This window comes from Bombus flavifrons, chromosome 10, assembly GCF_040668555.2.
Source record: "Bombus flavifrons isolate JBK064 chromosome 10, iyBomFlav1_principal, whole genome shotgun sequence".
Classification (NCBI taxonomy): Eukaryota; Metazoa; Arthropoda; class Insecta; order Hymenoptera; family Apidae; genus Bombus; species Bombus flavifrons.
The window spans coordinates 3,082,311-3,098,196 of NC_138451.1; the positions used below are offsets into that span (position 1 = coordinate 3,082,311).

Sequence of the window (15,886 nt, forward strand, 5' to 3'; positions counted from 1 at the left end):
TGATTTTTAAAAAAAGATAAAGAAATCGACCGATACACATAAAAATGTACGGACGTAATGAACGAAAGTGAGAAAGAAAAGAGAGAAAGAACGAGAGGACGAACGAAAGAAATTACGATGATAAAACAGAAATATTGTGCGTGACATGTTGAAGTGGAATGTGTTGACGAATATTACTATTGAAGTAATAATAGAGAATTAAAGTGAAATCTTATACATAATAATTATTGAAATGTAAATTGTGTTTGGTTGTATTTTGTGTTATTCGCCTCTGATGCTAAATATAATGGAAATTCGATTAAATTGCATCGTTTATGTTTATTCTATATAACGAAAAATTATAATTTTTACATTCCCGATTGTTGGAATTTTGAATTTTGAATTTTGCGCCGGACCTGCGTACAAGTGCACTTTTGTGATTCGCTGACCTAACGATTGTTACGATAGTGCAGAACCATTTTGTAATGCACACGCAGTAACGCACAGTATGCACGGATAGTACTTAACGAAGGTTTACAGCTTCGCTCGTTAGTAAATATTTTCAGTTTTTCAAGAATCTTGCCAAAAATGGGACCATTGGAGAGTGCTAAGAAAGTTGCTGCTTACAAAGCAGTTGATGAATATGTGAAGGTAATTTCTATTTTAAATAAATTGAATTAAATAAATAAATAAATACTAATTTAAATAACTCACTGGTGTTTCATCGTTTGAATTTTGCGCACAATTACTTTGCAGAATAATAGCGTTATTGGAATTGGTAGTGGATCTACTATAATATATGCTGTTCACAGGATTGGTAAGAACAGTATTTTTTACTTAATTATAATCGTTCATAACCAAATTTCCTGTACTATTGCTACAGTCTATATGTAATTAATTTTGTTATAAAATCGTCATAGTGCCCCTTTGACCCCATCAGGAGATAAGATTGTACTTGATTCAAATGTAATTGTAACAAGAATATTTTAATTTACAGACAGGAAATTTTATCATGCTAAATAATTAAGTATTGTAATCTTGAATATATATGCGAATGATGGAGAAAACTGTATTTTTCAGTGGAACGTGTAAAGGAAGAGAATCTTAATGTCATTTGTGTTCCAACTTCGTTCCAAGCTCGTCAGTTAATATTGAATAACCATCTTCGCCTAGGTGATTTGGAGAGTTATCCTCAAGTAATGAACAATTTTTGTCTATATTATTTACAAAAATATTTTCTATATTGTTACTTGAATATTAACAGTTGGATTGTGCAATTGACGGAGCAGATGAAGTTGACTCTGATATGAATATCATCAAAGGTGGAGGAGGTTGTTTACTTCAAGAAAAGATCGTTGCATCCTGTGCTAGTCAATTTATTATAATAGCTGATTATACGTAAGTGTTGTATTTTTGCAGACAAAATATGTTTAATGTACGTTTGTATTTTTACTTGTAATACTTAATGATTTTAGGAAAAATTCTCAAAAACTTGGTGAAAACTATAAGAGAGGTATTCCTATTGAAGTAGTTCCAATGGCATACACTGTCATTCAAAAAAGAATAGAAGATAATTATGGAGGATTTGTAAAAGTTAGAATGGCTTTGGCTAAAGCTGTAAATATTTTTCCTAATAAATTATTTTCTGTGTTTATGAATATTACATGAATTACATTATTTATCTTTTTTTAGGGTCCAGTTATAACAGACAATGGTAATTTTATTCTTGATTGGCATTTCCCACAACATCTGAGTAATTGGAATAAAATTAACATAGATATCTCGATGATGCCTGGAGTTGTGGAAACAGGACTTTTTATAAAAATGGCGGAAAAAGTGTTCTTTGGAATGCCTGATGGTAGTGTTAAAGAACAGTTTTGAAATGTAGTTTAAATGTTAGGTATATTTTTTATGATATTAGTACTATTGACTAGGACTTAATTTAAATTTTGACGGAAGGGTTTGGAGGTTTCTTTCCTAGAGTGACAATGCATTTTCATACTTACCATTCATGACTCGCATTTCCATTACATTCATGTATTTTTATGTTACTCTCTTTACAAGTGAATCTTAAAAGAGATTGTGTTCTATAGACTGAACTTTTATCTATTTATATTGTAATTTATCAAAAAACAGAACACTTGGGATAGTATCGAGTTTTCTGTTTTTGTGATGATTTTTATTCTATGTGTTCTGTAAATGATATTGAAATTATCTTACATATTATTTGTATACAGTCATCTAATGTAAAATGAAAAGTTAAAGAGATATAAAAATGGAAATTTTTATATAATATGGTGTTTTGTTTCTGCCCTGAAAGTTACTGCATATTCCCACATTAAAATTTCAGAAACAGTTGTTGTGTTAAAGTGCAATATATATTTATTCTTTTGTTTTCGAAGTGTTTCAACAAACCGATGAAATATTTTATGTATCATTGGTATCACTATATGATATCATTGTAGATAAAATAAAAAATTGCAAAAAGCTATAACGCCCGAACAGGGACTCGAACCCTGGACCCTCAGATTAAAAGTCTGATGCTCTACCGACTGAGCTATCCAGGCATCTGTGGATTGCGTACTTATAATGTTTTAACCATTGTATCTATATTAAAAATCATTCATATATTTAATTAATTATTCCCATTATTTAAATAATATATCATATATATATGAAAATTATTTCACTTATTTTATTGTATTTTAATAAAGAATATGTTACATAGCTTTAATAATTCCTTTTTATTAACATTTATTTATTTTTATTGAATCTTGATAGATTTATTTTATATAGACATTTTTAACGAAGAGAATATAACGCGCGCACAAGTAATATTCACTCGTTTTATACACGAAGAGAGTCATATATCAAGAGTAATATTGTTCTGTACGCATCTCTTATTCATAAGCTGCGAACCCGTCGTGATTTACAATATTAAGACGATTATGATCAACATATATTTGACACATTATTAAAATGTTGAAAAAAAATAAAGAGAGGACAACAAGGCTAACATACATGATAGTTTAAAAAGGACCAAGCATCAAGAACGTAAAAACTGTACAAATTTAACATCAGATTTTATTTATAGATCCTTTTGCATGTCATAATAAAATATACTCAAATCAGAGAGAAAATTAAGAATTTACTAGCACAGCGCGTGTATTTTATGACACATATTTCATTTCTTAAAAGTGTTTTGATTCCAAGAATACTATTTTACAAAATGAAATATTATTTTCTTAATCCTTACATCTCCTGACATTCAGTATTAATTTATGTTCAATATACAACAGACTAAACGATGAAAAAAAAAATGTTAAAAATTTGAATGGACGGAGACGGACAAGGGGCAGTTGCCAAGGGTTGGACAACTTTAATGTAACTCAGCGGGTACTGATGCGCGAACGTTGTTAGTACTTAGCCCCGGCTGCTTTCCTTTGATTTACACGGAATTTCTTGTCGATCAGTCTTCCATAAGCTGCTTCTTGCCTTGATCGTTCTACTATGTTTCGATCTTTTGTTGTCAGCCTTTGCATATTTATCAAATATAGTTTGCTACTTCTCTCGATGGACATAAGTGGGATAACGTCGCAGGGGGTACAGAACCATTTAAAACCTTCCACTGCTGAGAACTTACATTTGATGATACTCTTTCCGGAAAAATATTACTTAAGATTAAAATTATATGAAAAAAATCTGCTGTTTCTTTACTGGCTCCTTAGAACTACATTATGTTTTGCAAAATATATAAATGAAATTATTAGTATAACTTTTGAATTGTTTTGATATATCTAAGAAGTTTCTGTTTTAACATATTGCACATTTAACAGCATAGCTATTGTGTATTATATATGTATTGTATATACAGTGTCTTGTGAAAGTATTTGAGCACTTGTAGAAATTTCGAAATGTTTCGTATAACTCATATGTTTGATAAAAATTTTCTAAGCTGAGTATTTGAATATTTTGGTGTACCACGGTGTATACAGTTTTTGAGTACATTATATTGTGTATTATGTAAGCAAACTTTAATTTTTGACGCATCGGTAGTTACAACAAACGAAGTGCATGATACGAATAAGACACGAACAAATGCATAATTTCTGTGTTTCTTGCACCATTCAGACTGCGAAATATACGTAAGACTAACCACATTCTGCGTAAAGAACGTTAAATGTACCGTTCCATGAGCCATTATGAACGGTCATGCGTTCCTCTGGCGCATGTATTTACGCCCTCGAATGCTACTAAAGGAGGGGGTGGTATTTGAAGAGCTGAGGCGCGACTTCATCCCTCATACGCAGACTTGACTCTTTCCGCGAGTAACCTTTTATCCTTTTATCAAAAGACGTAGCCGAACCAAAGGAAGAAAGTTCAACCAAGACAGTGTTTCTTCGTGCGCCTATAAGGATAATTCTTTGTATTGCCGATCTTCAAGCTATAAAGATTCGACATGAAGGTAACTGTTGCGAATTTTCGACTAAAGAGCAACCGGTCAGGTCAAACCGATCGGTCGATATCGCGTACCTCGAATGACTTAACGCTCAAGGTGGAGGAAATTAAATAGATCGAGTGTTAGATTAATCTAGAATTATATTTGCACTTGTTGTATAAAAGTAACGTGTGATGTTATGAACACGGCGGTGGTAGGGTCTTGTTGGGAGTGAAGTATTTTACCCGCACGGTACGATATCTGATGATGAACTTTCCTCCTACGTTGCTGATTCTCCCTACCAGCCGTTGAGTTTCGTCTGTCCATCCTGCCCTTCCGGTTGGTCCTTCCCGGGGGTTTTTTACTTTTTTTTTTTAATTTCCTAAAGAAGGGAATGGGCCTGTCCGCGCCATAAACGGACGGCCACTCAAAATTCCGAACAGTAACTCTTGTAACATATTTTTGTCATTTAGCCATTTGAATCTTCAAATTCGGAAAAAATACATTTTTGTTAAAATATAGTCTTACGTAGAATAATTTTTAACTGTATCACTATATACACCTACATTGATAAAGTCCACTGTACGTAAAAAGACTTTTACGTGTATTATATTATATGTATACCTTGAACAATATTCTCTTACGCGTTATGAATTACTATTATGTCTTAACCATTATGAATTACGTGCACGTTAATTTCCTGACGCCTTATAATATGAATTTCTAGTTACTAGTTAACAGCGTCTGAAGAGGTCGCGTCACTATTTTTCAATTTCCCTTCTCGATCAAAAATGTAATTACATCCGATATTGCCTATTACGATTTTCAATAGAGAAACTTTGAAAAAGGTATTAAAAGTAAGGAGGAGCATTAACCTAGGAGCGATTATTAAAATATAATGAAACTTGTAATTTACTTGTAATTACATTATTGAACTGTTGCAGTCCACTTGGTCGGCATATTACGTTATACGCGAAGTTAAAAAGCTTTTATTTGCATGGATGACGAACGTATTGCTCGAAGGAAGGATCGACCGGCTAGTATCGTTCGACATTAATTAACCGCAGTACAAACCTGATTAAAGTCATAAGCAGATTACAACAGTTAACATGTTTGAAAGGTTCACGTGCGATAGTTATATAATCGATATGATTATTAGAAATTACGCGTAGCCTCAGTAATTATTGAGATCTTGTTCTGGGTTTTAATCGGTTCATTAACGAATACAACGTTATACAGTTTAACCAATAACGAGGACAACTTTCATTTTATTGGAAATATTCAAAATTTTTTTCAATATTCCCTGCAACTTAACATTTTTCGATCACCTCTAGGCAATCAACCACGTTTGCTGTATTTTCATATTCGTATGCTTAGTGAACCTGACACAGTCTGAGAACCCGCAGGATAAGGTAAATTATTATCTTAACAAGCAAACCACGTTCATAATTATAGCGATAATAATTGATCAAATCAACTGTTAGATCGAGCAACAATTGTTAGACGCCTTCTCAACAGACGAATCGCTGAAGATGAAGAGACCTTTCTGCAATGCGTTCACCGGTAAGAAAAATCTAATTTCCAGTCCGCCATCAGATACGATTGAAGGGCTCGTAACAAAAATCACTCTTGTGCATGTTTATCTTCTTTCAAGAAAAACGGAAGAATGTTCTTGTATTCTTTCTTTACATTCCTAGTCTAGGTCTAGTTTTTTAATTTCTGTTTCAATTCTTTTTAACAAAATGTTCATCGTAATATAAGTGTATTTAAGATTATATCATAAAATACCTGTGTTTAATTAAATCACGCGGTTGTCGAACCCAGGTAAATGTTTTTATAGAACCATTTAATTTTCGTTCGACGATAAATTAGAACATAATCATTTTTTAGAATTCCACCATGTCGTGAGTTCTAGTTTTGACTATTAGAATGCCATATTATCTAAGTGATTGAAAAAATTGGCAAAGATCATTTTTTTTATGAGACCCTTTATCATTCTAAAATAATCGATTGGTTCCAGGATGCGGAAGAAAGAGGAATTTTCATGAAAATTCAATAGAATCTCAGGGCATGGAAGCAAATGGCAGCATCCGACTTCCGATTTCTGTTTACAAGGCATTGCTGAGGGCAGCAACTCAAAATACTCGAAATACAATTCAACGTAATACAAATGATTATCAATTATCAGGAATCCCACAGGTTTATTTATCCGGTAGAATGCCTCTTCATAAGAGGTTCGATATTTCATCAACATCCCTGAATTAACTCAGTCGTTTAAATCTACAAATGACGCGAATTATTCGCGAAGAAGAATATTAAAAATATGTCACTTTATTATTCTTTCTTCATTCTCGTTCCTTTCTATTTGCATATGAAATTTATTTAAACGATAGAAGATACAGTTTAATCCATTGACAATTAAATACTTTTCTTTTATACAATTACTTGTACGTTTAATGAAACTCGAATAAAGTTAATTACAGAATATTATAATCTAGTAGAATTACTACGTACACTACTATGCATAATGTATAAATTTTAGTATAAAAGTTATTTAAAGATAAACAGTCAACTTGATCGTGATACTTCCATTCCAAAGATATTTAGTGCTTCTCGACGGACGATCGATCGAATCGGGCAACTTGACAAAAAAAATCTGTCGTGGGACGCTCAGTCCAACGCATTCTGCATTATCTGGTTCTCCAGTTAATTTTGGACGGCCCCAAAAATATTCCGAGCAAAGTGTGGACGGATCCCAAATCCGTGATCTTCGATCTTGTCGCGATTGCTCCGATGAATGATCTAAAATCTGAAAATACGATCATTTTAACACTCCAACGAGATTAAGAGTAAAAATGTTGATTTTACCTCGAGGCGAATCTTATGGGGAAATGGCCACTTCAGAATAGAATCATGACGACCACGGGTCAATCCGACGCCTATGAAAACTGTACCGTCCGGAAAATATCGCGGTGTTACTTTGATGAACATGGCATACCCATTCTGGCTCACGTAAAATGTCGAACTGCGTAGGCAACGAGCGGTTTTCCAATTGGTAAGCTTCTCGTCAAAATGCTTTATCTGCCAGTAGTAAAAGAAGAGGTTCGCGGGCCCTGGGACATATTCAGATACCATATTAGCTCTATATTTTATTTGTAATTCTATTTAGTCCAATATTCGACTATAATTCAAACGATTTAATCAATTCCCAAGTCTCAATCAAACCTCTTAATAATGTTACAATATAATGGTACAAACCATTTAATAATGAAGTTCTTTGGATCGTATTGTTAAAGTTATCGATTTCAGACTGTCTTGGAGAGAGTGTATCGCCTTTGCCTTCGTGATAATCGTCGTATGATTTCGCCAGTTTTGGTACTTCCTTTTTCCTCTCCAAAACAGTGTTTAGCAATGCCTTGATTTCTTCCAGTTCTTTGATCAGACCTTTTTCTAAAGCTCGCAACTTTTCATCGATCATTTCTGGATATTTAGGAATAAAATTAGATAATAGAAAATAATGTGAACAATTGAGAAAAGATTAGAAGTTATTTCCTACTAGTATTACAAACTCCAGTAAGTATTCTCGTGACACTGGTACGTGCGCTTGCAACCAATTCTTCTGTAGCGATTTTACAACTCGCATGTTGCGTTTCCGTGACACCTTCGTCACTCGTTAAATTCGTGTCTGTAACAGCTGAAATTTTTTTTCTTTTTTCATAAAACTTTTCTACATTTTTAAATCTTTTATTCATCGATACATAAATAATTTTATAACATCATATAGTAATCTTGTATCCATTAATACTTACATAGTTGCAAGTCGTTTGCATCGCTTGCATCACAGCGAGTTAAGTGGAGCGTATTCAGATACAAGAACAGCAAAACCATCGATGACATCTTGGGGAGTAACTCGTTCTAATATCATTCGAATTTATACTCACTTAAATAAGAATGTCGCAATTTCCGGAAATTTGTAAAAATAGATTTAACAGCATTCTCAGATGATCATATTAGAGCTTTTCGAAACTTCTTCAATCGTGAGATAGTGTTTCGTTTGAAATAATTTACGTTTCGGTAGGTAAGATATACATCTAGTTCACAACCTGATCACTGCGTAACTGTCCTCTGTATCTTCCGTGAATTATAAAATATAGGTAAATCCCTACCCTTCTTGTAATCAACTTAGATACAAAAATTATAGAAATACTTTTTTTCAAATAAACGATGTAATTTATACATACGTAAGAATTATTTAACACTTGTCACTAATTTTCCTTTTTAAATAATTTTAATTTTTAAATTCTAAGAATTTTTATATATACACACACATTCAAACTGCTTATAAATTAAGCAAGTACCCAATGTTTTTAAATGATGGAATTTTTAATAAAAGTAAAACGACCGTTTTTAATTGTGTAAAATAAATAAAACAATTAAAATTATTAAAACAATTTTTTCTGTATATTTATTACATAAGGGAATAAAATATAGTAGTAGGCAGATTTCGTTTCAAAAGTTTTGTTTAACATATTTGGCGGTCTTTTTCACAGTCGCGTGGAAACGCGCGTGCATGTAAACGGAAGCCCTAGTTTTTGTCATTTCTATTCTAAATTAGATCGTATTTCGTAGCAAAATGAGCGAAAATGTACAAGGAACATTTGTATCGGAGAAAATTTCTAAAATCAGATGGAAACACGCAGATTTTGAAGATGCTACTAATTTTATAACCGGTAGTTGGGATGATCCGGTAGGGTTATTTTCAGTAATCTTAACCTAATGCGTTCTCATGTACATATGAATTATTTACGATTATTGTATTAAATAATGTTAATCATTTGTAATATTGTAATTTTATATCTTGTAATAGGTAAATAAAGTAACACATTGGACATTTCAAATGAATGACGATGGTGAATCCTATCCGGCAGTCGTATCATCTTATGCGATTCTTGGAGACGTAACTGAAATAAAGGTTTTTACTTTATAATATATAAAAAATATCATGGACAATTTTTTCATCAACGTTTTATTATTTTTACAGTTTATTTCAAAAGATTTCTTCGTGGTGTCAACATCTATAGGTACTGTTAGGTTGTTACAGATTCATGAAAATCCATACTCTCAATTTAAAGAGCACATGTCATGGGAATTTATACACAAATTTGAGTAAGTTTTATTTATATATTAATATTATAAATTAATTATATATTAATTAAGATTTATTTCTTTTTAAACACAGTTTATGTTTCATTAATCTTTTTTTAATAGTAATACAAGTGATTATGCATCTTGTACTGGACTTTCTACGTTTGAACAAGACATAGTTTCAGTGGGTGAAGATGGGAGAATTAATCTTTTAACAGCTGGGCAGAAGCAGCCGATTAGATCTATTAGTACTATAAAATTTTATTTCGTACATAAAATATTTATTTTATATGTTGATTTTACACATAAATAGCTGAATTTATGTTTTAGATGATGCGGATAGTTGTTCTATATATTGTATTGATTTCTTAAGACATAATGAGATACTTACAGGAAATTTAAGGGGACATATGAAAGTATGGGATTTAAGAAATGATCAAGATTTTCCTGCTACAACATTCATGCTTTCTGATCAATCAAAAGTACAATCTCTTTAATATTATCTTTAGGAAATTATTTATATACCTCCAAGTAAAGAGAAACTTTTGCAGACAGAAGCTACGAGTATTGCTCATCATCCTACTCAGAGACATATTGTCGTGGCTGGTGGTGGAGATGGCAGCTTAACAGTTTGGGACTTGAGACATAATACGTACCCAATGTCTCAACTCAATGCCCATACCAAGGCTGTTAGCGAAATACTTTTTCACCCTGATAGACCAGAAAATCTATTTACGTGTTCAACAAGTGGTGAATTGTGGCATTGGAATAATGCTCAACATTCGAAACTAAGTTTAGGTAAGTTTTGTAATAAACAAATCTCACTGAATATTAGTAAATTATTCCTTTTTTAGACCCTACAAATACACATTGGTTAAACACGATTGGTACAAATGGTAAAGTTAATGTAACATCGCTTTGTAGTGCTATGCATAAGCCAATAAACAGTATTGACATTGATAGATCAACATTACTTTTTGGATGTGATAATGAAGCAATGTATATTGTTAGGAATATAGCTGTTTAATAACTATTCTAATTATATATTTTTCTAATTGTAACATGCGGAGAAATAAATATCTTTTTTATCTTATGTCTGTTTATTTCAAGCTAATGCACAAATTTGTTCATCTTTACATAAATTTAAAATTGACCGCTTTCAAAATGAATTCCTTGTTTCGTAGTTATTTTATGGTACTTGTAGCTCCATCTATCGTTGCTTTTTGTGATTACGTTTACAGGAAGCTTTGGCCTGTTAGTTTGCCATTTTGTGACGCCTTGTGTGGAAGTTCGTAAACAGATTTTGCTTTGCTTGCCTGCGGAGGGACAAGAATTATGTCAAAACGAAGGATCGAGGTTGTGGATCCGTATGTTAAACGGAAAGCGTAAGTGTTTTGAAGCATTTTTAATTGTAAAAGTTAAGGAGTTCAATGAGATATTTTGCCATGTGCATCGTTACAAGTTTCTGTGATCCTATCACGCATCTCGTTGAACGAACCCCGCTTCCTGAAAATAATCTATGTAAAATACGATTAATCCGTTGAACAATAATGTAATAAAATGATCTAACATTTTAAATTCATAGAACAATTATTTTCTATTGCTGTTGACTGACTTGATCAACTCATCCATAAAGGTTCTCAACTAAATTTCTTTCTTCAATAGTATGTTGTATATTAATATATATGGGAAATTAATGCATAATTTCACAATACGCTGAAAACATACGCGTTATAGATAATTATAGATACACGAGAGAAATTTCGGATGAACTTAAATATCATTTGTTTTCCATCTTATTGGTTTTCATAACAATGAAGTGTTCTCAACTTTCATTATTTTATTGTCACTCATGTATTATTTCGTTGTTATGTGATTAAAATAATTTTCAAATAATAAATTGGACCAGCTTCATATACTCTATAGTTTATCTGTTGTTTTATAGAGATGGCTCGGCTACATCCAATAGCACAACTATACCTTCGACAGCATCAAAAAATCAAGTTCAACTAAATCCTTATACTAGTCTACCTTTTACACCAAGATATCATGAACTTTATAAAAAGAGAATCACTTTACCAGTATTTGAATACCGTGCTGATTTTATGAGGTTATTGGCACAACATCAATGTATTGTACTCGTTGGAGAAACAGGTTCTGGAAAAACTACACAAATACCACAATGGTGTGTAGAATATTCAAGGCGTATTGACAACAAGGGTGTTGCTTGCACTCAGCCAAGGAGAGTAGCAGCTATGTCTGTTGCACAAAGAGTTTCAGAAGAAATGGATGTTCCATTAGGTATGTATTATACCCTTTTAACTCTGAAGACGTTTTTATATTTTTGAACTAAAAATTGAGGTATATTTGTATAATGTCTTCACAACAATTTTTTAAACAGGTGTGGAAGTAGGGTACAGTATTCGTTTTGAAGATTGTAGTTCTCCGAAAACTATATTGAAGTATATGACTGATGGTATGCTGTTACGTGAAGGAATGTCAGATCCCATGCTTGATGCTTACCAAGTGATATTATTAGATGAAGCTCATGAAAGAACTTTAGCCACAGATTTGCTTATGGGTGTGTTAAAAGAAGTGATTAAACAAAGACCGGATTTGAAACTTGTGATTATGAGTGCGACTTTAGATGCTGGAAAATTTCAACAGTATTTTGATAATGCACCCTTAATGAACGTACCTGGCCGAACTCACCCTGTTGAAATTTTTTATACACCTGAGCCTGAAAGGGATTACTTAGAGGCTGCTATCAGGACAGTTATTCAAATTCATATGTGTGAAGAAGTAGCAGGAGATTTGCTCCTCTTTTTAACTGGTCAAGAGGAAATTGAAGAAGCTTGTAAAAGAATCAAAAGGGAGATGGATAATTTAGGTCCAGAAGTAGGTGAACTTAAATGTATACCACTCTATTCTACACTGCCTCCAAACCTTCAACAAAGAATCTTTGAACCAGCACCACCTACAAAGCCTAACGGTGCTATTGGTAGAAAAGTAGTAGTTTCAACGAATATTGCGGAAACGTCGTTAACTATCGACGGTGTCGTCTTTGTGATAGATCCTGGATTTGCAAAGCAGAAGGTACTGTGAAGGTTGTCTTGGTGAACAGACTATAGATCATTATTATTTTTTATTCTTGTACTGCATTAAATCAGTTTTTTAAATTTCCGTTGTATTATTTAACAGGTATACAATCCCAGAATTCGTGTAGAATCTCTCCTTGTATCACCCATTAGTAAAGCATCTGCGCAGCAAAGAGCTGGTAGAGCTGGTCGCACAAGGCCCGGAAAATGTTTCAGATTGTATACTGAGAAGGCATATAAAAACGAGATGCAAGATAATACTTATCCTGAAATTTTAAGATCTAATCTTGGCAGTGTTGTATTGCAACTGAAAAAGCTTGGCATTGACGACTTGGTATATAGCATTTCTCATGAATATAATTTATTTCTAATTGAATATTTTATTAAATAATTATTTCCATAAACTGTTTTTACTGTAGGTTCATTTCGATTTTATGGACCCTCCTGCACCAGAAACTCTTATGAGGGCTTTAGAACTTCTTAATTATTTGGCTGCTTTAGACGATGATGGAAATCTCACAGATTTGGGTGCTGTGATGGCAGAATTTCCATTAGATCCTCAATTGGCAAAAATGCTCATTGCATCTTGCAATCATAACTGCAGTAATGAGATATTGAGCATTACTGCTATGTTGTCAGGTACAGTATTATTAAGAACATCTTTTCTATCATATCATTAGGTTCATACTTCTCTTGCGAATAAAGTAATTTTAATACGATAAAAGCAAAAGTCTAAGTCAGGATCATGGTAAGGTAATGTGGTTTTAAATTGATGATTGATGTTGTATTAGTCCCGCAGTGTTTTGTGAGGCCAAATGAATCAAAAAAAGCTGCGGATGATGCTAAAATGCGATTTGCACATATCGACGGAGATCATTTAACGTTACTGAATGTTTACCACGCCTTTAAACAAAGTAAGTACCTGCAACTTTTTTAAGTCTGCATTTGTGACATTACAAGTTTTAATTCATGTCTTTTTATAGATTTTGAAGATCCACAATGGTGTTACGATAACTTCGTCAATTACCGATCTTTAAAAAGTGGGGATAATGTTAGGCAACAACTTAGTAGAATAATGGATAGATTTTGTTTAAAACGTACCTCTACAGACTTCACATCAAAAGATTATTATATCAACATTAGAAAAGCCCTTGTGAACGGTTTCTTTATGCAGGTAGATTTAACTAAAAATAAGTTTTATAACAAAAAATGTTTCTTGTATACATAGTACTACCTCTTTTTTATGTATATTAGGTTGCTCATTTAGAAAGGACCGGTCATTATTTGACTATTAAAGATAATCAAATTGTACAACTTCATCCAAGCAGTTGTTTGGATCATAAACCCGAATGGGTAATTTATAACGAGTTCGTGCTTACGACCAAAAATTATATCAGAACAGTTACAGATATTAAGCGTAAGTTACATTTTTATTAAATAGTATGTGAGAAATATATCTCTATAAACATATGTTATAAATATTATATTTTTTATAGCTGATTGGTTGCTTAAAATAGCACCACAATATTATGATTTACAAAACTTCCCACAATGTGAAGCAAAGAGACAATTGGAAGTGATTCAGGCGAAGTTAGACTCGAAACAGTATCAGGAAGGATTCTAACCTCTATATATTTTAGTTATCTTTAAAAATGGTGTCACACACACATACACAAACAAAATCATTGATAATGTGTGGTTGATCTGTTTTCGGAATTGCGTCGAACACACAGTTTTTTCAAACATAAAGAAAAAAAATATATATTAAATATCGTGAGACGCGGCCGAAAGGATAGTTGTCTGCTCTGTATTTTCACTTAAAAAATATGTAAAGAAAAAGACAAATTTTAATGACATTTATAATTTTGTACAAGCTTTAGCGAAACTTGTACGTTTTTTAGGCTGATGTACTGTCAAAAGTTTGAATGTTTGTAGATTTTGTTCTGTCCTAATATGAAACAAGTGAAATTTGAACTTTAATCTGTTAGAAGACATATGGAAGGCATAGTTTATTGATAAATGGTTTATTTATGTACATTAAAGAAATATTTAGTAACTAAGTAATTTTACCAATAGAATTTGTTGATCGACGTTGCACATTCGGAATGTACTACTAGATAAAAAATAGATTAATTTTTGTATTAAATGTTGAACAAGTATGTCAGATAAGATGTATACAATGCTTACTATCGATAAGAGCAATGACTTTACATAATCTTCAGCATAAATTATATGTTTGCTGTTTTTTCTTAAGATCAAGTAGTACCGTTTTATGTGTTATATATTTCACTTTTTCCAAGTACACACAGCCGAAAATATTACATATTTATTATAATTTTATTATGACTGAAATGTGCATATAACTTATGCAAAGTTTTTCCTGTTTATAATCAACACAGAATTGCATTGTAACAATTTTACACAAAGATAAATGAAAAAAGCAATCATAAAGAATTGGAAATACGACCCTAAATTATAGTATGAAAAATCTTTCTAAGAATCTATGTGATACATTTAAAAAGAATCAAATTATTCTTATTTATGAATGCTAGCATAATATAAATTGCAACCCTTTCTCGCGGTGAGGAATTAACTTACAATGTTACAAGCTATCTCAACAAGGCGAAAAACAAATTAAATTTAATTATTATTCAAATAATAAATCTTCAATGTTGTTTGAAATAGGCTCTATGCAGTCGAGCGATTTTTATCTATGCGATATTGTTGTGGTCATATGTCATTTTTTTTTGTTTTCCCTGGTTGAAACAGCGGAAACAGATATATGGTCACAGCGATATCGTGCGGACAAAAGTCGCTCGTCTGCATCGGGTCTTAGGATAATCGTATACGTTAAGAATCGTGAGATGTTTTCGCTTGTTTTAGAATTGAAAATTTTTAAATAGTTCGAGATACTATTATACTACAAAATACTTTTTTCAAAATAAGATATAATGTCATCAGATCTAAAAATGTTTTGCGTGTTTAACATATTCAATAATAGTTTGTTTTTGTAAATAAAAGATACGCAGGTATTAAAAGAACATAGAATCACGAAAGATGATCGCGAACAGTTTTCATTGTATTGTACCACTTCATTCCAATAAAATATTAAAAATATGATTCAATCGTAATAATTGTTATAACGAACGAATTTAATTTCTAATTTTAAAAACTATATGAACTTATTGAGCATTTATAATTGGAATTTTGATACATAGTACATTAC

At 32.0% G+C, this 15,886-nt stretch overlaps 5 protein-coding genes and 1 non-coding gene across 7 annotated transcripts; 4 read left to right on the forward strand and 2 right to left on the reverse strand.

The window, feature by feature from the left end:
* Positions 1–462: 462 nt before the first annotated feature.
* On the forward strand, positions 463–2,257 carry Rpi (Ribose-5-phosphate isomerase). The gene is made up of 6 exons (XM_069122701.1): positions 463–630; positions 736–796; positions 1,060–1,175; positions 1,244–1,377; positions 1,455–1,596; positions 1,672–2,257. The coding sequence occupies exons 1-6, from the start codon at positions 568–570 to the stop codon at positions 1,858–1,860; spliced, it is 705 nt and encodes a 234-aa protein (XP_068978802.1). The 5' UTR covers positions 463–567; the 3' UTR covers positions 1,861–2,257.
* Positions 2,258–2,473: 216 nt separating this feature from the next.
* On the reverse strand, positions 2,474–2,546 carry TRNAK-UUU (transfer RNA lysine (anticodon UUU)). The gene has a single exon. It is a non-coding gene; the product is annotated as a tRNA-Lys (tRNA).
* Positions 2,547–4,273: 1,727 nt separating this feature from the next.
* Positions 4,274–6,876, forward strand: LOC138183954 (uncharacterized). Its single transcript, XM_069121522.1, has 4 exons — positions 4,274–4,444; positions 5,752–5,829; positions 5,902–5,980; positions 6,438–6,876. The coding sequence occupies exons 1-4, from the start codon at positions 4,439–4,441 to the stop codon at positions 6,680–6,682; spliced, it is 408 nt and encodes a 135-aa protein (XP_068977623.1). The 5' UTR covers positions 4,274–4,438; the 3' UTR covers positions 6,683–6,876.
* Positions 6,877–6,898: 22 nt separating this feature from the next.
* On the reverse strand, positions 6,899–8,517 carry LOC138183952 (TNF receptor-associated factor 6). The gene is made up of 5 exons (XM_069121521.1): positions 8,227–8,517; positions 7,974–8,111; positions 7,676–7,897; positions 7,286–7,530; positions 6,899–7,226 (listed from the first exon to the last, which is right to left on the reverse strand). Exons 1-5 carry the CDS (start codon positions 8,312–8,314, stop codon positions 6,972–6,974), a joined length of 948 nt encoding a protein of 315 aa, XP_068977622.1. The 5' UTR covers positions 8,315–8,517; the 3' UTR covers positions 6,899–6,971.
* Positions 8,518–8,968: 451 nt separating this feature from the next.
* Positions 8,969–10,655, forward strand: LOC138183765 (nucleoporin Nup43). Of its 2 annotated transcripts, none has more exons than XM_069121127.1 (7): positions 8,969–9,164; positions 9,285–9,389; positions 9,459–9,583; positions 9,686–9,810; positions 9,893–10,044; positions 10,114–10,360; positions 10,417–10,655. In XM_069121127.1, exons 1-7 carry the CDS (start codon positions 9,051–9,053, stop codon positions 10,587–10,589), a joined length of 1,041 nt encoding a protein of 346 aa, XP_068977228.1. In that variant the 5' UTR covers positions 8,969–9,050; the 3' UTR covers positions 10,590–10,655. The 2 variants fall into 2 exon arrangements, with proteins under 2 accessions (XP_068977228.1, XP_068977229.1); XM_069121128.1 differs by having other exon boundaries at positions 9,074–9,205.
* Positions 10,656–10,788: 133 nt separating this feature from the next.
* Positions 10,789–15,780, forward strand: LOC138184312 (putative pre-mRNA-splicing factor ATP-dependent RNA helicase PRP1). Its single transcript, XM_069122162.1, has 9 exons — positions 10,789–10,947; positions 11,508–11,863; positions 11,964–12,658; positions 12,764–12,994; positions 13,080–13,299; positions 13,452–13,574; positions 13,644–13,834; positions 13,915–14,077; positions 14,157–15,780. The coding sequence occupies exons 1-9, from the start codon at positions 10,898–10,900 to the stop codon at positions 14,282–14,284; spliced, it is 2,157 nt and encodes a 718-aa protein (XP_068978263.1). The 5' UTR covers positions 10,789–10,897; the 3' UTR covers positions 14,285–15,780.
* Positions 15,781–15,886: the final 106 nt, after the last annotated feature.